This window comes from Symphalangus syndactylus, chromosome 6 (assembly GCF_028878055.3).
Source record: "Symphalangus syndactylus isolate Jambi chromosome 6, NHGRI_mSymSyn1-v2.1_pri, whole genome shotgun sequence".
Taxonomy (NCBI): domain Eukaryota; kingdom Metazoa; phylum Chordata; class Mammalia; order Primates; family Hylobatidae; genus Symphalangus; species Symphalangus syndactylus.
In genome coordinates this window covers 47,091,004-47,114,595 of record NC_072428.2, presented here as the reverse complement: position 1 = coordinate 47,114,595, position 23,592 = coordinate 47,091,004, and the positions used below count along the sequence as shown (strand labels likewise).

General features: G+C 41.6%; 1 protein-coding gene across 6 annotated transcripts in view; it reads right to left on the bottom strand.

Moving 5' to 3' along the window:
- DENND5A (DENN domain containing 5A) overlaps positions 1-23,592 on the bottom strand; it is a 136,015-nt gene that overhangs the window by 74,497 nt on the left and 37,926 nt on the right. For 4 of the 6 annotated variants that reach the window (XM_055282451.2, XM_055282455.1, XM_055282457.2 and 1 more), the window contains exons 2-3: positions 2,696-2,767; positions 1,808-1,917 (exon numbers count right to left, since the gene is read on the bottom strand). In XM_055282451.2, coding sequence (XP_055138426.1) covers positions 1,808-1,917; positions 2,696-2,767 — 182 coding nt within the window. The remainder of the gene's footprint in view (positions 1-1,807; positions 1,918-2,695; positions 2,768-23,592) is intronic. The other 2 variants (XM_055282453.2, XM_055282454.2) reach the window with 1 other exon arrangement.

The following is a 23,592-nucleotide window of genomic DNA, read 5'->3' as shown; positions in this document are numbered from 1 at the left end:
AAGGTAATGTTAGAGTTCATCAAGTACACAAGGGATAGAAGGGTATTTTGGGGACAAGAAGAAAATGCACAAACACATGGAGATAAAAGAAAACTTGGAAAATTTAGGAAATGGTAGGTGGTTAAGCATGACAGCATGACAGAGAGTAAGATATGTATATTAGGAGATGATGCTGGAAATATATCTAAAAACCAGATAGATGCAACTTTATACCTAAAAATAAAACAAACTTGTAAATAGTATTGAACTATCACCTCACAAAATTCTGTCATTGGTAAAACTTCTTTTCACATGAAAAAGTATGTTCATTTCATATAAACCAAGGAGATGACATAATCAGGATAAAGATGTACTGTTTTCACTCTAATTCAGATGGGTTATATAAAGAAACTTGGATAGTTAATCGAACTGACCTGAATCAATCAGTTCCCATTTTCCAGTTTTACATGAACCTGGCTATACAAATAAAATATGATATCCTGGGTTAACAAATACAAGGACCTATATTATATTATATCTATCAGCCTTAAACTTGACTTCTCAAAGGCTAGGTATTTCTAGAATATAGCATGTTAAAATGAAATAAATGCCAGACTAGGAGTCAAAAAACTTGAGGCTCTCAAAGACAGCTTCTTCATCTGTGAAATAATAATATAGTTTTCTCTCCCTACTTCACAGGGTTTTGGTGTGCATCAAACAAGACCATTCTCTAAAAACTACAGAATGCTATTAAAAATATAATAGAAGGCCAGGTGCAGTGGCTCACGCCTATAGTCGCAGCACTTTGGGAGGTCAAGGTGGGTGGACTGTTTGAGCCCAGGAATTTGAGAACAGCCTGGACAATATAGCAAAACCCTGTTTCTATAAAAAAATATATACAAAAAAGTAGCCAGGCATAGTGTCGTGCACCAGTAGTCCCAGCTACTCGGGTGGCTGAGGTGGGAGGATCACTTGAGCTCAGGAGGATGAGGCTGCAGTGAGGCAAGATCACACCACTGCTCTCCAACAGCCTGGGCGACAGAGTGAGACCCTGTCTCAATAACAAATGCAATAGAGGCAGTACAAAGATAAGGTTAAGAGCAGAGGTCTGGAACCAGACTACAGTGCTCAAACTCCAACTCAACTACTTATTGGCCATGCGAGCTTGAATACATTACCTAACCTCTTTGGATCTTAATTTCTTCATCTGTAAAATATGTACATGTGTGTTTATTTAATACTACCCATGTAAAGAGTATTGTGAGGATTAAATAAGTTAATTCATATAAAATGCTTATTAGAGTGCCTAGCACAAGGTGAATATTCAGTAAAGGTTAGCTTACTCATAGTGGTATATTCTTCCACATGAGATTTTTAAATGCTGTCCTATCTAAAATTATGATGAAACAAAAAAATGAAAATAAAATTATGATGAAAAAAAATACCCAATTCTGTCATATTACTCAGATATATACAGTGCAGAAAGAGAGAAAACAATTTTAAACTAGTGATGTTTAAAATTAACTCATCATATAATCTCAATGCAAATAAATAATCAACAGATGAGGACCACAAAATAAGTTCACTGACACAATACTATGTATTTCTCTGACACAACAGAAACACATTATAACTTTTAGCATATTTAATATATTCTGAATATTTGGTATTTTGACCAAAATGCAGAATAATAAACAATATGCATTATAATCCTTTGTTCAAAAGTTATTGGTATTTGGTGGGACCACTGCTACCACAGCCTGAACTCACAATCCTATTATAAATTACTCTGTAAATTATCTCATACTTGTGGCTAACAAATACCAACCATTCCTACTGCATCTTGGTCAAAGGGATTCCATTCTACGTTCTCAGGATATCGTGCAAGGACCTTAGATTTGAATGTTCGTCTCAATGGTGTCTGCTCAAAATTTTCTCCTGTAAGAAAAAGAATGAAGCAAATCATCTCTACAAAATCCCTTTAAGTCACAGGGTTATAAATGTCTGAGCTTGGTAGTCCAGCAAGGTACAGAAATGAAGGCAAGGGGGTTAGTATGCCAACCATCTAAGAATAAGAATAGGAAAGGCATCAAAGTTATTAAGTCAGTAAAGAAGCTGAAAAAGTACAGCATGGTTAATGTTAGACATCACTAGCTGTCAGTTCTTCTTCAAAATGAAATTATCACTAAAACCCAGTGGTTAATTTTCTTGGGAGAGGGTGAGAAAGCACAAGGAATGACAAGGATTGTATCTATCTTTTTTTTTTCCCTGAAAGCCACATTTAATTTGCTTAAAGTCAACTAAAAACATCACAGAAGCATATTTTACTTAAAATTCAGAATAAACTACGCATTTCAATGATCTCTGGGAAAAATACAAAGAAATGAAAAGATATAAGAACATTAACAAAGCAGATTTCAGGGTAAATCTAATGAGATATTCTGTCAATTCAGAATTACTTGAAATTTCCGGAATTGTCCTTTGTTTTCCCATTCCCCCTCCTAAAAACACTAAAGTATATTGAAATAAGAACACTAAAGTGAAGAGAGAAAGAACCAAAGAACCCACCACCTAGAGGGATACAAATCTGAAAAATCTAGTGGTCAAAAAAGGCACAAGAAAGTTAGAAGGTCAAAGGTTACGAAATGCCACTGGAGAGACATATGTAAGAACCATTAGAAAGCTTTGGGTGTTCTCAATTTTGTTTTGTTTTTACCTTCAGTTGTACTTGAAATGAAAGGGCTGGCACCATCCCTGGCTTTAGAAGCCTGTATGTACTGGCATAATGCTATATGATAAATGAAATAACAGAGTATTACAATAAAGCAGTCTTATTCAAACTTTTTTGACCATTATTCCAGTACAAATTACATTTTACATTATGAAGCAATAAACACATACATGTATATGTATATATAAATTTACCTAAAGCAAAAATTTCACAAAACAATACTTACCTTTACTGTATATATAATGTCCTCTCATATTTCCTACTCTATATCATTAAAACAAAAAATGCTGACTGCAGGCCTACTAATGATCACAATTCAGTTTGAAAAACATTATAATACGGTATAGTAGAATGAAGAGCTCAACTGATACCAAATTACTGTAAAGTCACTAGTGCTTTATCTAAAAGTATACTATCCCAAATATTGCTTTTCCTAAGGAATTAGGGAGTGTGGGACAAATTAAATGCATATAAACAGTTCAAACAAATAAATTTTAGGTGTCGGGGAAACATAATCAAGGACAATTCAAGTGAATTCTATACCTTTCACTGAGTAATCAAGGGACTTAGATATTGTGACGAATAGAGATGAACCAGACAAAGCACATACCCTCAATGATCTCAATGTCAAATATACAGGAAAAAGAACATACATATACAATAACCATTTCACAGGAAGGCTATTATCTGGGAGGCTCCAGATCTTTGACCTACGTGACCTAACCATTCAGAGTACACTTGCACAGGGTCCTGTTTGCGTGTGCTAGTTGATAGAATAAATCCTGTTACAAATATAGTTTTTCTAAGTTGGTCTGGAACCTAAAGGGACTTGTGATTATTAAGGAAAATACATTCTTCACCATCACAGGATGAGATGCACCTAAGTCAGAAAGTCCTTTACCCTAAATCAATCCCAAAGGCACCTCAAAAGTTTCTAAAAGAGACAAGTTTATAATAACTCTAAGGCACCTGTTCCAGAAACTAATAATAATTCCAGTCAGAAAGTTATTGCTTTTATAACTACAATCTCTCCTCTATTTTCTCTGAGGTTTTGTCCATCATCAGAAGCAGCAGCTCACTTATTCACAATTTTCAAATTCTGATAGGACCCAACCTTCTTTCTGTTATTAAAAGCAAGTGCCACAATTTCATTCCTCTTATTTCCTGATCCTTCTTCCAAACAAATTCTTCTGAAACTTTCTTTTTGAGCAAATTTCATCCCTCAAAATACATTTGGTAATCTTCACTAAAGAAGACTGGCAAAAATCAGCAGGCAGCTGGTAATAGCTGCAGCAACAAAGGCCTACAGCTTATGTAGAGCTAGGCTCAGAGCTTTCTGTAACACCTGCAGAGCCCACCCATGGTAAGCCTGCACTTACTGTACAAAGTAATTAAGCAGCAAGCAGCTGACATAATGATCTCATCTACAGTATGAAATTCTTGTGATGTATTTTTAAACTGCATTCATGTCTGAAAGAAGATAACTGTTTCTTCCTCCTAAGCTTCTTCACTTTCAGTTATCAGTTTGCTTGTTTTTTCCTAACTAGCCAGAAAATCCCCTCAGTAAAAACCACGAAATATCACAACAGAGAGGAATCAGGACAACTATCACTGTCCTCTGTAAAGGAAAGACGCCTTCCTAAAATGGCTCTAGGCGTCTATGGCCATAACCACCCTAAATGCGCCTGATCTCATCTAAAATGGCTGTAAGGAGCTCCCTAAGACATGACATGCATGTGTGAGAAGATAGGAAAGCTGAGTGATTAAGGAGAGAACTTTTAAAAAGTGAGATGAAAAATGGAGCCAAAGGTGAGCATGATCAGCTGATCTGAAGTGTGGTCAAAAGGGAGACAAGGCCGGGCATGGTGGCTCACGCTTGTAATCCCAGCACTTTGGGAGGCCGAGGCGGGCGGATCACGAGGTCAGGAGATCGAGACTACGGTGAAACGCCGTCTCTACTAAAAATACAAAAAATTAGCCGGGCGTGGTGGCGGGCGCCTGTAGTCCCAGCTACAAGGAGAGGCTGAGGCAGGAGAATGGCGTGAACCCAGGAGGCGGAGCTTGCAGTGAGCCGAGATCGCGCCACTGCACTCCAGCCTGGGTGACAGAGCAAGACTCCGTCTCAAAAAAAAAAAAAAGGGGAGAGAAAGGCTATGAATCACTGGAGAAGTGATTGTTAGAGCCTCTGTCCCCACCACCACCTCTCCACATTTGCCCCTTCTTTAAATTAACTAAGGGAAGAAGTCTTGTTAAAGAGTCCGGTTCTGAATAAAGGACTATACGGGGTGCCAAAGTTAGACAAACGTCCTTCTGTGAATTAGACTGGACCAGTAGCAAGAGCAAAGTATTTTCTCCATAAGGGGAAAGGAGATGTATAAAGAAGTATAAGGGCCCCGAAAACAAATCACATTCATTTCAGCCGCTCTACAAAGAGTGCCAGAAAAGGTAAGAGAAGGGGATTCACAAACCTAAGATTTTTTTTACTGAAATGATTCACTCATCATTTACTTAGGGCTGAGCTTTAAGAATAAACAGTAAGGGGCTGGGCACGGTGGCTCATACCTGTAATCCCAGCACTTTGGGAGGCTAAGGTGGGCGGATCACTTGAGGTCAGGAGTTACAAACCAGCCTGGCCAACATGGTGAAACCCCATCTCTACTAAAAAACACAAAAATTAGCCGGGCGTAGTGGCGGACACCTGTAATCCCAGCCAATCGGGAGGCTGAGGCAGGAGAATCACTTGAACCTGGGGGATGGAGGTTGCAGTGAGCTGAGATCACACCACTACACTCCAGCCTGGGTGACACAGCAAGACTCCATCTCAAAAAAAAAAAAAAGAAGACACAGTAGGAAAACTTAATCCTCAGAAACACCTACATAGGCCCACCTCCTGAAACCTGTGTATCACAGGTACCCTAAATTCTCAATTATTTAGACCCTTGGAAATTCAAACAATACTAGGAATATGACATCACCACCATAACTGTCCTATTGTCCTAGAAACAACAACTAATTATTTGTCCAACACATATAGATTATACAAACATCAGCAGATCTGGATATAAGATCTAAAGCCCATTTCCAAGAACAATTTCAAAATTAGTCAACTACGTGTGAGTCTATCTTTGTGAATCTGCTTCCAAGGAAGTACAGTTCAAATCAATCATAACAGATTTTTTTTAAAGCATATATGCCTTACAAGAACTTCTAATAGGTTTTTTATCTGTTCTGCTTTGACCAAGCCAGAAATAAACCGACATTTGTTGTTGTTGTTTTGAGATAAGGTCTCACTCTGTTGCCCAGGCTGGGGTGCAGTGGCGCAATCACGGCTCACTGCAGCCTCAACCTCCTGAGCTCAGGCTATCCTCGCACCTCAGCCTCCAGAGTAGCTGGGACCACCACGCCCAGTTAATTGTTTAAACTTTTTTTGTAGAGTCAGGGTCTAGCTAGGTTGCCCAGGCTGCTCTCAAATTCCTGGGCTCATGCAATCCTCTGACTTCAGCCTCCCTTGCAGGCATGCTCCACCACACCCAGTTTAAAGACATTTTTATATCTGGCCTCTTGAAGGTGATAGGGACGATAATATAAAGATCTGTGAAACTACAATGGGAAAAAATTGATTTTATCAACAGAATATTTTATGTCTAGTTCATACAGATTCTGCTTCCAGTCATGGCAGAGTAGCTCCCTTCAGACCAACTTTCCTGCAGACAAGTATGAGCTTGTCTGGTGAATTAAAAAGTAAGAAGATTCTCAAGTAGGGAAAAAGGTCAGCATTTCAAAGAAGGTAATGATACTGGGTGAGTTTCCCTTTTTTATGGCTTCCAGTCAGGCAAGTACCTGTCTGTCATAAGAGGTGGGTAAAACTCAAAAACTCATAATCTTACTAGCTTAAGAAACCAGAGGGCAAATTTTAAGGCAAACCACAGCAGCTGGGAAGTGAAAGAGGGAAATTCCAGAGAGAACCACAGAAGGAAAGACCCAAAAATCTGTGTACAAACTCTGCCTACAAACCTGGCTGATCCCTGAACCACGCATGCACGGAGCAGACCCCAAGCAGCCAAGTTAGGGTAAAAGAACTGAACTGAAATTTAAGTTGCCACTCACTACAGGGAAACAGTTAACTTAAAAATAATAACAATAATAATAATAAAATAAAAAAAGAATGCTCTCTGGAGGGAGGTAACAGAATGTAGTTCTTTACAATCCAGAATTGCTCAGCACATAAAGAAACAGGAAAATATGACCCATTCTCAAGAGAAGAGTCAATCAACAGAAACCAACCCTGAGTTTACTCAAATACTGGAATTAGCAAACAGGAATTTTAAAGCAGCTATGATCATAATGAATGAAAAAATAGATCTCAGGCCAGACGTGGTGGCTCACTCCTGTAATCCCAGCACTTTGGGAGGCCGAGGCGGGAGGATCACGAGGTCAGGAGTTCAAGACAAGCCTGGCCAATATGGTGAAACCCCGTCTCTACTAAAAATATAAAAATCAGGCGGGCATGGTGGCGTGCGCCTGTAGTCCCAGTTACTGGGGAGGCTGAGGCAGAAGAATCTCGAGGTTGAGGCGGAGATTGCAGTGAGCCAAGATCGTGCCACTGCACTCCAGTCTGGGCAACAGAGCGAGACTCTGTCTCAAAAAAAAAAAAAAAAAATCTGAACAGAGAAACAGACATTACAATGCAGTGGGCTGGCTTAAAAGCAGATTGGAAATGACAGAAGAGTTACTGACCTTGAAAAAAGAACAACAAAAATTATCCAATCAGAAATACAGAGAGAAAAAAGGATTAGAGAAAGAAAGAGGTGGCTGGGCATGGTAGCTCACACTTGTAACCTCAAGCACTTTGGGAGGCCAAGGTTGAGAGGACTGCTTGAGGCCAGGTGTTCAAGACCAGCCTAGGTAATACAGCAAGACCCCATCTCTACAAAATAAAATGTATACATTAAAAAAGAAAAGGGCAGTAGGAGAGAGGACCTCAGAGATGTGTAGGGCAACAAGTCTAACATAATATAATTGGAGTTCCAGAAGGAAAATAGGAAGAATGAGGCAGAAAACAATATTTGAAGAAGTAATAATCAAAATTTTCCCAAATTTGGTAAAAGACAAAAATTTACAGATTCAAAAAGCTCAATGGACTCCAAGCAGTATAAATGCCAATAAAATAATACACAAGTACATCACAGACAAACTTCTGGAAACCAATGATAAGAGAGAACCTTGAAAAGAGCTAGAAAGAAAGGATGCACATTCTATTCAAGGGGAAGAAACTGAAATTACTACTGCCTTTTCATCAGAAACAATGAAGGCTAGAAAACATGGAACAACACAAGTACTAAAAAAAAAAACAAATAAAAATCTGTCAAACCCAGAATTTTATGAACAGAAAAAATATCCTTCAAAAATGAAGGCAAACTAAAAACATTTTCAGGCAAAACAGAGAGAATTCATCACCAGTAGACCTGTACAGGAATGAGAAAAGCCAATCACAACAGGTTACATATTGTATGATTCCATTTATATAATATTCTTTTTATTTTTTATTTATTTATTTATTTATTTATTTTTTGAGACGGAGTCTCGCTCTGTCACCCAGGCTGGAGTGCAGTGGCGCAGTCTCGGCTCACTGCAAGCTCCGCCTCCCGGGTTCACGCCATTCTCCCGCCTCAGCCTCTCCGAGTAGCTGGGACTACAGGTGCCTGCCACCACGCCCGGCTAATTTTTTTGTATTTTTAGTAGAGACGGGGTTTCACCGTGCTCTCGATCTCCTGACCTCGTGATCCGCCCGCCTCAGCCTCCCAAAGTGCTGGGATTACAAGCGTGAGCCACCGCGCCCGGCCTTATATAATATTCTTGAAATGATAAAATTAGAGAAACAAAGAATGATGGGGAAGGGGGAGAGTTGGGTGGTTGTGGGGAGAGGAAGGTAGATGGGTGTGGCTATAAAAGGGCAACCCCAAGAATTCTTATGGTGATGGAATTCTTTGATACCTTGACTGTATCAAGTTCCTTGTTCTGATTTTTTTTTTTTTTTTTTTTTTTGAGACAGAGTTTCACTCGTGTTGCCCAGGCTGAAGTGCAATGGTACAATCTTGACTCACTGCAACATCCACCTCCCAAGTTCAAGCGATTCTCCTTCCTCAGCCTCCCGAGTAGCTGGGATTACAGGTGCCCGCCACCATATCCAGCTAATTCTTTTGTATTTTTAATAGAGATGGGGTTTCACCATGTTGGCCAGGCTGGTCTCGAACTCCTGACCGCAGGCAATCCACCTGCCTCAGCCTCCCAAAGTGCTGGGATTACAGGCCTGAGTTTCTGATAATATCTATATAGTTCTGCAAGATGTCACCAATAAGGGAAGCTGAGTAGAGTGCACAGGGGATCTCTCTGTATTATTTCTTACAATTGCAAATAAATCTATAATTACCTCAAATTTAAAGTTTAACTTAAAAAAAAAACCTTTTTTTTAATGGTTCTAACAACCTCTCGGGGTTTTTAAAACAGAGGCTGCAGGCAATACATTTCAAGCATTCAAAATTATATTGTGGACAGGGTGCAGTGGCTCACACCTGTAATCCCAGGACTTTGGGAGGCCGAGGCGGGTGCATCAGCTGAGGTCAGGAGTTCAAGACCAGCTGGGCCAACATGGTGAAACCCTGTCTCTACTAAAACACAAAAATTAGCCAGGCATGGTGGCAGGTGCCTGTAATCCCAGCTACCCAGGAGGCTGAGACGGCACAATCGCTTGAACCCTGGAGACTGTGGTTGCAGTGAGCCTAGACTGCACCACTGCACTCCAGCCTGGGTGTCTGAGCGAGACTCCGTCTCAAAAAAAAAAAAAACAAAAGAGGAAGAAGCAGCGAGCCAGGGAGGGGACAAGGGAACCTCTCCTGTTTCAGTATCACATGGACTGCCTCAACTTACCATATCAACAGCAATCCTATAAGGTCTATTTCACATTATCTGTAGATTATCTGCAGCAAGAGTGATGAAATTCTTTCCTCTGCGAATGCATACATCTAAGTTAATATGCTATCCTTTGCATACTGGCATTCTGGGATATCCTAAAATTGATACTATTGGTGACCATGGTCATCAACTGAGTGTCATCCATGCTATAATCAGTTTATTTCCCACACTAAAAGATGGCACTGTATCTTTCCTGTTATAAACACTTGTGAAATAGACTGCCCAACAGCACAGTACTGCTACGAACTCACATTCTATTTTTTGTGCATGTTGAAAGCCAGGTTGTTTTGTCTTCAACTCTCTGGCTGCTCCAGCATTTCAATTCTCCCTATCTTCCACATAATTTCTGAACCCCTACACAAATCAGAGAGCATCACCTGTCTGATGGTGGGGCACAATGTAGGAAGGGAAGAGATTACACATTTCTAATTAAATGAGAATTAACCTTATGATTACTTTTATTAATAGATGACTTTCATTACTATCAGCACTTTTTAAATAGAGACACCTTAAATACAGGCACACATACACAATAAGGACTACAGAGTTTTAGAAGCTATCACTCTTCCTTATCTCTTCTTCACATGAAATTAAAGTAATTTTACAACTCCTACACCGTAAAGAAGGTAACTGTTCCTTGAAGAGACAGGCTGTACCTTGGCCCACATCACCAGCTGACTGTGGTGCTCAGGAGTCAGACATTCACAAATAACTACACAGAATACAAGCAGTGAACTGTCCACTACCCCCAACCACCACCCACAGGACTTTTCTGTTTTGTTTTGCTTGAGATGGAGTCTCGCTCTGTCACCCAGGCTGGAGTGCAGTGGCACAATCTTGGCTCACTGCAACCTCTGCCTCCCAGGTTCAACTGATTCTCCTGCCTCGGCCTCCCAGGCAGCTGGGATTACAAGCGCCTGCCATCACGCTCAGCTAATCTTTCTATTTTTAGTAGGGACGGGGTTTTGCCACATTAGCCAGACTGGTCTCAAACTCCTGACCTCAAGTGGTCCGTCGTCCACCTTGGCCTCCCAAAGTGCTGGGATTACAGGCATGAGTCACCGCACTGGCCCCGCAGGCCACTTCTAAGTCCTCTTCCAAGGCACTAACCCAGGAAAGCTGTGTACCAGGCTTTTCAATGTAAATTTAAGAGAAACCCTGTTACTCCTGTTTTCTCAAGGCAGATTTGTTCACTCTCTTTCTCAATACATTTACTTTGTCAGATAGTTTTAGGTTTGTATATACGGCCATTATTTTTATTGATGTTTTGCCTCCTGCTTAACATCTTCCAGGCACCACATGTGATCCAACTCATGTACCTAGTATTTCTAAAACGGCTGAACTTCTTACGTGACCAGTTTTAGAGAGACTAGGTTTGAGAGCCTATCCAGTCTGGACTGTTCCAAACTGCATCTAGGACAAACTGAAAGCACTTTTGTTCACATTGCCTTCCTTTTAGCCCAGCTGAATGCGCTGCAGAGCACACATCTGTCAGGTAACATCTGGAACTCACATATTTCCTGTTTAGTGGGTGATGCAACCAGCTGTCCAATTCACGGACTTTTAGACCAGTCTAAGAAACCCAATTCTGTGTTCTTTTCTTTTTTTTTTTTTTTTTTGAGATGGAGTCTCACTCTGTCGCCCAGACTATAGTACAGTGGCACGATCTCAGCTCACTGCAACCTCCACCTCCCAGGTTCAGGTAATTCTCCTGCCTCAGCCTCCCTAGTAGCTGGGATTACAGGCACACACCACCATGCCCAGCTAATTGTTTTTGTGTTTTTAGTAGAGATAGGGTTTCGCCGTGTTGGCCAGGCTGATCTCCAACCCCTGACCTCAGAAGATCTGCCCGCCTCAGCCTCCCAAAGTGCTGGGATTACAAGTGTGAGCCACCGCCCCTGGCCGTTCTTTTACATAATTAATAAATTAGTTAGATGTATACGCACACTCTTCCAAATATAGTGAGCTCCCAGAGGCTACACAGGTAGGTACACATGCACCTTTCTCTAAAAGCTAGCACCTCCAGAAAATTGGGCTTAAGCAAATCCATTTCTGTAACTAAAAAGTGGCAGAGGCCAAATCTGAACAAGGGTCCCCATGCTCTCCTCAATACCAAATTTTAAACTAATCAGCCTAAATTAAGTCTGAGCAACTAGTCAAGAAGGCAGGACACAGGATTAAGGACCTAACTTGGCTACTTATTAATTGTATGACATTAAACAATTTACTGAGTCTTGTGAGTCTCATTTTCTTCACCTGAAAGATGAAGTACATGACTAGCTGCTCATCTCTAAAGGTTTTTCCAGCTTGGTCATTCCATGACTATTAGGCCTAGAGCCTGATACAGCATGGGAATCCCACCTTTCAAACTTTCAGTGAAAGACTGAGGGCTGAAGGTATGCATTAGCTCTTCCTCAGCTACCTCTCTCTTTCCAAAACCTTGCTAAAACAATGGGGGATGGGGAGTGGCATAAACCCACAAAATCAGAGCGAAGGTAATAGTAACAACATTTTAGAAGCTGAAAAGCTGATGGATGAGTGGTTACTAACAGTAGGCTTGAGAAAGGCTGAGATACACAACATAACCTCCAAAAAGCTCAGGAACTTGTAGCATTAGGCACTTTCAAAGTGGGGATAAAGATGGAGCTAAAAACAGGAGGACTAACTGAAAGCCTATTTAAGAACCAGCAGGGCAGGGGACTGTGGCTGGTGCCTGTAATCCCACCTAATCAGGAGGATGGCTTGGGGCCAGGAGCTCAGAACCAACCTGGATAATGTAATGAGATCCTGTCTCTACAAAAAATGTAATAATTACTAGTCTGGAGGCTGAGGTGGAGGGATTGCTTGAGCCTGGGAGATTGAGCTGCAGTGAGCTGTGATGGTGCTACTGCACTCCAGCCTGGGTGACAAAACAAGAGCCTATCTCAAAATAATAATAAAAATAATAATAATAATAAGCCAGGCATGGTGGTATGCATCTGTAGTACCAGCTACTCAGGAGGCTGTGGTGGGAGGATCATTAAGCCCAGGAGTTCGAGGCTGCAGTGAGCTATGATCACACTACTGCACTACAGTCTGGGCAACAGAGCAAGATCCCATCTCAAAAAAATAAATACAAAAGAATCAGCAGGCATCAGCTGATGAACAGATGAATGAAATGTATAATAATACAATGGAACATTATTCAGCCATAGAAAAGAATGGTGTACTGTTACATGCTACAACACAGATGAATCTTGAAAACATGCCAAGTGGCTTAATATCACATACAGTATCATTCCATTTATATAAAATGTCCTGGCCAGGCGCAATGGCTCATGCCTGTAATTCCAGCACTTTGGGAGGCTGAGGCGGGTGACCACCTGAGGTCAGGAGTTTGAGATCAGCCTGGCCAACATGGTGAAACCCCATCTCTACTAAAAATGCAAAAATTAGCCAGGCATGGTGGGGCACACCTGTAGCTCCAGCTACTCGAGAGGCTGAGGCAGGAGAATAGCTAGAACCCAGCAGGCGGAGGTTGCAGTGAGCCGAGATCTCACCATTGCACTCCAGCCTGGGCAATAAGAGCAAAAATTCCGTCTCAAATAAATTAATTAATTAATTGCCCAGAAAAGGCCTATGTATGGAGACAGAAAGTAGATTAGTATTTACCTGGGATGAGGGGATACAGAGTGACTGCTAATTAGTACAAAGTTTCTTTTTAAAGTGATTAAAATGTTCTAAAATTAAATTATGGTAATAATTACACAACTCTGCAAATACACTAAAAAACAGAAATTGTATACTGTAAGCAGGTAAACTAGGCTATGTAAATTATATCTTCATAAAGTGATTTAAAAAATAAAAAGACAAACAACAATAGAAATTTGGCATGTTAGTAAAACACAGTCTCCTACTGTCAAACCATGTGTCATTTCCAACAAAGTATCTTTTCCTACACACAAAAAAATTATTATCACAGATAAAAGATATGCAGAGATAAAAGATGACACTGTATACATAAAACAAGAATAGACTGTTGTTTTAAAAGAATATTCAGAAAATAAAACAAGGCTGGGCAGTGGCTCATGCCTGTAATCTCAGCACCAAGGTGGGTGGAGATTGCTTGAGTCCAGGAGTTCAAGACCAACCTGGGCAACATGGCAAGACCTCATCTCTACAAAATAATAACTAAAAGATTAGCCAGGCATGGTGGTACCCACCAGTAGTCTCAGCTACTCAGGAGGCTGAGGCAGGAGGACTGCATGAGCCCAGGAGGCAGAGGCTGCGGTGAGCTGAGATAGCACCACTGCACTCCAGCCTGGGTGACAGAGCAAGACCCTGTCTCAAAAAAATAAACAAAAATAAAAACAAGCTTGTGGAAATTAAAATGGTGTCAGAAAAATTTAAAACTCAAGAGTTAGAAAATAGATTTGAGGAAATATCCTCATAAGTAGGACAAAATAAATAAAATTAGAGAAAAAATAGTAATAAAATTAGGCTGGGTACAGTGGCTCATGCTTAGGCTCAGCTCATGCTTAGGCTCAGCTCATGCTTAGGCGGGGTGCAGTGGCTCCCAGCTCTTTGGGAGGCCGAGGCAAGTGGATCACTTAAGCCCAGGAGTTTGAGACCAATCTGTGCAACATGGCGAAATCCTGTCTCTACTAAAAATACAAAAATTAGCTGGGTGTGGTGGAGTGTGCCTGTAGTAGGCTGAGGTGGGAAGATCGCTAGAGCCTGAGAGATGGAGGTTAGAGTGAGATGTCATCATGTCACTGCACTCCAGCTGGGTGACAGAGTGAAACTTTGTCTCAAAAATAAATGTATTGGGGCCGGGCGCGGTGGCTCATGCTTGTAATCCCAGCACTTTGGGAGGCCGAGGTGGGCGGATCACGAGGTCAGGAGATCGAGACCACGGTGAAACCCCGTCTCTACTAAAAAATACAAAAAATTAGCCGGGAGTGGTGGCGGGCGCCTGTAGTCCCAGCTACAAGGAGAGGCTGAGGCAGGAGAATGGCGTGAACCCAGGAGGCGGAGCTTGCAGTGAGCCGAGATTGCGCCACTGCACTCCAGCCTGGGCGACAGAGCGAGACTCTGTCTCAAAAAAATAAATAAATAAATAAATAAATAAATGTATTGGGCCGGCGCAGTGTCTCACGCCTGTAATCCCAGCACTTTAGGAGGCTGAGACAGGTGGATCACCTGAGATCAGGAGTTCAAGACCAACCTAGCCAACATGGTGAAACCCCACCTCTACTAAAAAAATAAAAATCAGCCAGGTGTAGTGGCACATGCCTGTAATCCCAGCTACTTGGGAGGCTGAGGCAGGAAAATCGCTTGAACCCAGGAGGCGGAGGTTGCAGTAAGCTGAGATTGCGCCACTGGACTCCAGCCTGGGCAACAAGAATGAAACTCCATCTCAAAAAAATTAAATAAATAAATAAATAAATAAAATTTATTTAAGAAATAATAAAATTAGAGTCCATCCAAGAGGTCTAAAACCCAAATAAAAGTATACCATAAATAGGGAAGAGAAAAAATAAACGGGAGGAAATTATCAACAAAATAATAAAGTTTCCCAGAAATGAAAGGCATGAATTTCCAAACTGAAAGTGCTCTTCAAGGATCTAGCACAATGGATGAAAACAGACCCACACCAAGACACGTCATGATGTAATTTCAGAATGCCAGGAACTATGAGAAAATTCTAGATGTTTCCAGGAAGAAACAAATTTACCAAGAAAAGATATCTGAATAGCACTGGATTTCTCAACAGCAACATTGGAATCTAGCAGACAATGAGGCAATGTCCTCAAAATTCTGCGGGAAAATTATTTCCAGTTAGAATTATATACTCAGCCAAATAATAAGAGAGTAAAAGAAGGAAATTTCAAACATGTAATGTCAAAAAAAATGTATTTTCTATGAATCCTTTCTCAGGAAGCATATGCTGTGCCAAAACGAGAATTAACAAAAAGAACGACTTACATATGGGATGGAGGAAACTGGAGCCATCACAAGAGAGTGACAAAGGATAACTCCAAGATAAAGTGAGGGGACATCCCAAGATTTTAGTGCAATAGGCCTGGCAGGCCAACACCTCAAACAATCCAGACTGATGGGGCTCAGGCAAGAATCCACAGCTTGCATCATATTTTCCAAGGGATCTGTGAGCCAAAAAATACTTTAAGCCACTGCTTTAAGGTGTCCATTACAGGTCTTGCACAAGGGACAAACCACAACAGACTTCTATAACAAAAAGAAACTTTTCAGATGTTGCAAATCTCAGAGACAAAGAATGTGGAGTAATGCAGTAGATTAACACATTTTTTCTGATTGGATATCATCATTTAGAAAGAAAGGAAAGGGGCTCAGTTAAAGCACTCTAGAAGCCCAGGGGATTTGATTCAAATTAAGCTTAATACCTTACTCAAAACATTCTGAAGAGAGACTGGGTTTGTTTTGTTTTTTTTTCATTTTGTGATTTATGTCCCCCCTACATACCTACCTCAAAAAACAAGGTGGTATATAAGAAAAATCATATAAAAAAATTAAAGCAGGACAAAGAACACTAACAACAAAAAAAATAGATGTGCTTAAATGCCTGTGGCATAACTTTCTTATAAATTGCAAAAAATGATAGTTTGCTTGCAATGTATGATATTTAAAAATAATTCGGGCCAGGCACAGCGGCTCACACCTGTAATCCCAACACTTTGGGAGGCCGACGCGGGCAGATCACCTGAGGTCAGGAGTTCAAGACCAGTCTAAGCAACATGGAGAAACCCTGTCTCTACTACAAATACAAAATTAGCCGGGCGTGGTGGCACATGCCTGTAATCCCAGCTACTTGGGAAGCTGAGGCAGGAGAATCACTTGAACCCAGGAGGTGGAGGTTGCAGTGAGCCAAGATCACACCATTGCACTCCAGTATGGGCAACAAGGACAAAACTGTGTCTCAAAAATAATAATAATTATTATTCAACACGGAAAAAAATATGAATGAAAATACCGGCCAGGCACAGGTAGCTCACGCCTATAATCCCAGCACTTTGGGAGGCTGAGGGGGTTTGGGAGGCTGAGGGGGTTAGATTACCTGAGGTCGGGGGTTAGATTACCTGAGGTCAGGAGTTCCAGACCAGCCTGGCTAACATGGCAAAACCCAGTCTCTTCTAAAAATAAAAAAATTAGCCAGGCATGGTGGCAGGTACCTGTAATCCCAGCTACTCCGGAGGCTGAGGTAAGAGAATTGCTCAAACCTGGGAGGCAGAGGTTGCAGTGAGCTGAGATTGCACCACTGCACTCCAGCCTGGGCAACAGAGCGAGACTCTGTCTCAAAAAATATATATATACATAAATTAGCCAGGCATGGTGGCGGGTGCCTGTAGTCCCATCTACTTGGGAGGCTGAGGTGGGAGGACTGCTTGAGCCCAGGATGCAAAGGTTGCCGTGAGCCGAGATGGCGTCACTGATCTCCAACCTGGATGACAGAGCAAGACGCTGTCTAAAAAAAGAATACAAACCCAAAAAACAAAAAACTTTGGTATCAGAATCAGAGATTAAAACATTGAATCGGCCGGACACAGTGGCTCATGCCTGTAATCCTAGCACTTTGGGAGGCAAAGGCGGCTGGATCACCTGAAGTCAGGAGTTCAAGACCAGCCTGGCCAACATGGTGAAACCCTGTCTCTACTAAAAATACAAAAATTAGCCGGGCATGGTGGCGGGTGCCTGTAGTCTCAGCTACTCAGGAGGCTAACACAGAAGAATCTCTTGAACCTGGGAGGCAGAGGTTGTAGTGAGCTGAGATAGTGCCACTTCACTCCAGCCTGGATGACAGAGCAAGACTCCATCTCAAACAAACAAACAGCAACAAAAAAAAAACACTGAATAGGTCCCAACCCATTCAGTGCTGGGATTACAGGCATGAGCAACTGCACCTGGCCTGGCTAATTTTTATATTTTTAGTAGAGATGGGGTTTCACCATGTTATCCAGGCTGGTCTCGAACTCCTGACCTCAAGCAATCCATCTGTCTCGGCCTCCCAAAGTGCTAGGATTACAGGCGTGAGCCACCGTGCCCAGCCAACCCCATGTATATTTCTAATTATTACAAGGAAATCAGAAGTTATAATTGCCAATAATGTCTTTAACTAATTGAGAATGCTTTTTGTTGTTGTTGTTGTTGTTTTCTTTTTTTTAAGACGGAGTCTCGCTCTGTCGCCCAGGCCGGAGTGCAGTGGTGCGATCTTGGCTCACTGCAACCTCTGCCTCCCAGGTTCAAGCGATTCTCCTGACTCAGCCTCCCAAATAGCTGGAACTACAGGTGCATGCCACCACGCCCGGCTAATTTTTTATATTTTTAGTAGAGATGGGGTTTCACAGTGTTAGCCAGGATGGTCTTGATCTCCTGACCTCATGATCCGCCCACCTTGGCCTCCCAAAGTGCTGGGATTACAGGCATGAGCTACTGTGCTTGGCGAGAATTTTTAATATCCAATTATAATTTTACAAATGCAGGGGTCTTTTAAGAGGACATGAGCTTTTTCTAACATTTTATCATAAAAAGTACAATGAACTGCCATGTATCTATCACCTAGCTTTAGCAATTATCAATGCATGGCTAATCTTGCTTTACTTGTATATCCTCATGCCAGATTATTTTAAAGCAAATCCAAACATATCATTTTATTTATAATATTTCAGCATGTCTCTCTAAAAAACAGTATCTCTTTTTTAACATAACCTCAATACTATTATTATATCTAGAAAAATTTGACCAAAAAAATCCTAATGCCAAAAATCCAGTCAGTGTTCAGATTTCTTTAGTTGATTCATAAATGTTTGAAACCTTTTAGATCACTAAGTAGACTTAAAATACTGTATAATGGCCTATAATAGTAAAAGAAAAACTTAATGTTTCCAGGAACTTTTTTATATGAAGTTGCTTAAGACCATTAGAAGGAAAAAAGGCAATTTTTCCCTATAAATACACCACAGAAAAATTAGAGGAACTTCAGGTCTGACATAAGATCAGAGAATAGGGATGAATAAGATCAGAGAATGCAGATGAATAGAACCAGATACAATTTTCAAAATATTTAGCAATCTCTGCAGTGTGAGCACCAACCAATCAGAACAAACACTAGCCATACATATACGGCATATAGGCTAAATATCAACCCTGGATACAGCCTTGACTGAGGAAAAGCGAAGAGGCCTCAAGAACGTGATTTCCATGCTGAAATTCAACCCTGCCTGCAGTGGAGCAAAAAGCTGCAACTACATCAGTTACAAGCAAAGTTGCCACAAGGTCTTGATATAGCATACCTTCTACCAGACATAGCTATTAACTGCTAAATCACTATAGCTGCAACTGATCATCCCTGCATCTATCATTTGAACTAGTCAAAGAAAGAATTCTTTCTGAAGCAATTAGCATGGTAAAGTACAAAGAGTTCTTGATTGTAGCATGATCTAGAATACAAGCTGCTTGTCTCTGAAAGTTAAAACTATAATAGCTGGCTGGGCGCGGTGGCTCATGCCTATAATCCCAGCACTTTGGGAGCTGAGGCAAGAAGATCGCATGAGCTGAGGAGCTCAAGACCAGCCGAAGCAACATAGCAAGACATCATCTTTACCAAAAGAAAAAAAAAATTAAGGCTGGGTGCGGTGGCTCACACCTGTAATCCCAGCACTTTGGGAGGCTGAGGTGGGCAGAATAGGCCAAGGCAGGTGGAGGTCAGGAGTTTAAGACCAGCCTGGCCAACATGGTGAAACCCCATCTCTACTAAAAATACAAAAATTAGCTGGGCATGATGGCAGGTGCCTGTAATCCCAGCTACTCGGGAGGCTGAGGCAAGAGAAACACTCGAACCTGGGAGGTGGAGGTTGCATTGAGCCAAGATCTCACCATTGCACTCCAGCCTGGGCAACAGAGCAAGACTCCATCTCAAAAAAATTAATTAATTAGGCCAGGCGCGGTGGCTCACACTTGTAATCCCAGCACTTTGGGAGGCCAAGGCGGGCAGATCACGAGGTCAGGAGATCGAGACCATGGTGAAACCTCGTCCCTACTAAAAATACAAAAAAATTAGCCAGGCGTAGTGGCAGGCGCCTGTAGTCCCAGCTACTCAGAGAGGCTGAGGCAGGAGAATGGCGTGAACCCGGGAGGCGGAGCTTGCAGTGAGCCAAGATCGCGCCACTGCACTCCAGCCTGGGCGACACAGCGAGACACCGTCTCCAAAAAAAAAAAAAAAAAAATTAATTAATTAAAAAAATTAAATTAGCAGGGTGTGATGGCACCACACCTGAGGTCCCAGCTACTTGGGAGGCTGAGGTGGGAGGATTGCTCGAGCCGGGGAGATTGAGGCTGCGGTGTGCTATGATCACACCACTGCACTCCAGTCTGGGCAACAGAGCAAGCAAGAGAGAAAAAAAGCGTAACATCTGACACTGGTACCTGGGAATGTTAATATCCTTCAATCTATTGCCTGTAGGTTACAGCTTTTCCAATAAATTATTTAGCTTGCTAAAGAATATAAAAGATAGTCCTCTGTGATTGTTATTTAGAATCATTTCATAAACAGAGGACAAGCCCTGACCATTTAAAAATAAACCTAAAACGGTCAGGTGCGGTGGCTCATGTCTATAATCCCAGCACTTTGGGAGGCCGCGGTGGGTGGATCACCTGAGGTCAGGAGTTCAAGACCAGCCTGGCCAACATGGCAAAACCCTGTCTCTACTAAAAAAATACAAAAATTAGCCAGGTGTGGTGGCGCATGCCTGTAATCCCAACTACTAGGGAGGCTGAGGCAGGAGAATCGCTTGAACTTGGTAGGCAGAGGTTGCAGTGAGCCGAGATCACGCCATTCACTCCAGCCTGGGCAACAGAGCAAGACTCCATCTCAAAAAATAAAATAAAATAAAGGCCTAAAACAACATGCCTAAAGGAAGGGAAGAAGGAGAGAACTCTTGAAGGGAAGTGAGAAAGCTTAGGGGTCTAGCATGGTTCAACATATCTCAAGCCTTACACAAATCACTTTATCTTCCTGGGCTCCAGTTTCTCCACCTGCATATAAGGCACCTGCCAACATCCCTAGTCTCACCTCCCACCACCTGCTCTCTCCCTCTAATACACTGATTCACTTGAGTTCCCCAAACAGGGCATGCTTTTTCATGCTTTCATTCTTTGTTACATGTTATTCTCTGCTTAGAATAACCTTTATACCCTTCTTTGCCTGATTAGCCAATCTACTTTTATTCAAGTGAGTGCTATCAAAATCCATGGTGCCCAGCACGGTGGCTCACACCTATAATCCCAGCACTTTGGGAGGCTGAGGCAGGCAGATCACGAGGTCAAGAGATCGAGACCAGCCTGACTGACATGGTGAAAACCCGTCTCTACTAAAAATACAAAAACAGCCGGGCATGGTGGCACGCGCCTGTAATCCCAGCCACTCAGGAGGCTGAGGCAAGAGAATCGCTTGAACCTGGAAGGCGGAGGTTGCAGTGAGCCAAGATCACGCCACTGCACTCCAGCCTGGGCAACAAGGCGAGACTCCGTCTAAAAAAAAAAAAAAAATCCACAGTATCCCAACGATGTTTCCATTTTCCCATCCCCAAGTTCTTCTGGAAATTTTCTGTGACAGCTAGGGTCAGAGCCATTTACTGGTTATAAAAGAAATCTGCTCCTTTGAATGTAGTTCATAAGACATGGTTTTCAGTTTCCTCACAATCCTAGTTCCTAGAACGACATCTAACTCTATGTGTAATCTAACTATTTAATAACACAATTTAAAACAGGACTATCCACTCCTTCTTTTTTGACAATGTATCTCTAGAATTGCAACCAAAAATCACAATTTTTGGCAACTAAATCACACTTTTGCCATAAGTCAATCTCGCAGATAACTAAAAGTCTTACATTTTTTAAAAAAGCGTTGATATTAGGTCACTTCTTCTTTCTATAACCTCTACTTCTGCATCATTTATTTCATCATATAGCTTAAATTTCTCTCTTATTTCCAAGTATATCCTAGTCATTCCTGTGAAACATTCTTGAATCCAAAAATGGTAGCTGACAGTATTCCCCGTTCTATCCATGTACTCACCTGAATGAACACATGGTTGGTCTGACCTAACATATTCTTAGTGGGCAGATGTTGGCTCTTAATAATAATAGTTTTGGGGCGGGCACGGTGGCTCACGCCTGTAATCTCAATGCTTTGGGAGGCTGAAGCAGGCCGGTCACTTGTGGTCAGGATTTCGAGAACAACCTAGCCAACGTGGTAAAACCCTGTCTCTACTAAAAATACAAAAAAAATCAGTCGGGCATGGTGGCACATACCTATAATCTGGCTACTCGGGTGGCTGAGGCAGGGGAATCACTTGAACCTGGGAGGTAGAAGTTACAGTGAACTAAGATCACGCCACTCTACTCCAGCCTGAGCAACAGAGCAAGACTCTGTCTCAAAAAATATATATAATTAATAATAATAACAATAATAGTTTTGGCCAGGTGCCATGGTTCATGCCTGTAATCCCAGCACTTTGGGAGGCTAAGGTGAGTGGATTGCTTGAGCCCAGAAGGTCAAGACAGCCTGGACAATATAGCAAGACCCTATCTCTACAACAAATAAATTAGCTGGGTATGTTGGCATGTGCCTAGGCCCCAGCTACCTGGAAGGCTGAGGTGGGAGGACTGATTGAGCCAGGGAGGTCAAGGCTGCAATGGGCTGTGCTCACGCCACTGTACTCCAGCCTGGGCAACAGAGTGAGACCCTGTCTCAAAAATCGTCATCATCATCATCATCATCATCATCATCATCATCATCATCACCATCATCATCAATCAGGTCTTTTTCTAAACCCTCAGATTACATCCTTAATAAGCTATTCTAGATTTTGACTGGAACATGTCATGCTGTTACCTTCTTCCCAGTTTTGAGATTACGTCTTCTTGTGGTAATTCTATGATTCCTCAAAGGTTATTGACATCTACTGAATGATCTTATCCCAGAATTATCTAGAACCCTGCGGTATAATTTGTCTGGGTCAGGAGACTTTCATTCAGAGCAATTAAATGATCCTGTATAAATGAGTAATGATCTCAATTTCAGTCTCCTCTTAATCAATTTGGTTCTATCCTTTCCAATCTATATATAATTTACCTTGACAACGGGAAAAAAAGTTTCTAGGGCTATTTCAATCTTCAAGGTTTTTTGTTTTTGTTTTTCAAATGTGGTTATTTGGGATTTTCACATTTAGAGTATCACCCAACATAAAATACTCTTCTTGAAGAAGTATTTAACACAATAAAGTTTTCCTTTTTTTAAAATTCATAAAACTGTAAGAGGAAGCAGAGATGCTAATTATAACAGAGCTCTTCTTACCACAGTAGCAAAAACCAAACTGACCAATCTATTCTAAAGTAAGCTAAACAAGAGTTGTGAAAATTAACATACTTCCTTAAGGTGAAAATTTCCCCATAGTCCATCACCATGTCCTACAAATATTTACTGAATGTGCAAGACTCTGAATCAAAACAATTGACCCAAACCTCATATCATACTCACACCCTCTCAATAAATCCAAGCTATGAAAATAAGCATAAGGACGAGAGCGGTGGCTCACACCTGTAATCCCAGCACTTTGGGAGGCCAAGGCAGGTGGATCACCTGAGGTCGAGAGTTCGAGACCAGCCTGACCAACATGGAGAAACCTTGTCTCTACTAAAAATACAAAATTAGCCAGTCATGGCAGCACATGCCTGTAATCCCAGATACTCAGGAGGCTGAGGCAGGAGAATCGCTTGAACCCGGGAGGCGGAGGTTACAGTAAGCTGAGATCACGCCATTGCACTCCAGCCTGGGCAACAAGAGTAAAACTCCGTCTCAAAAAATAAAAATAAAAAATAAAAATAGATAAATA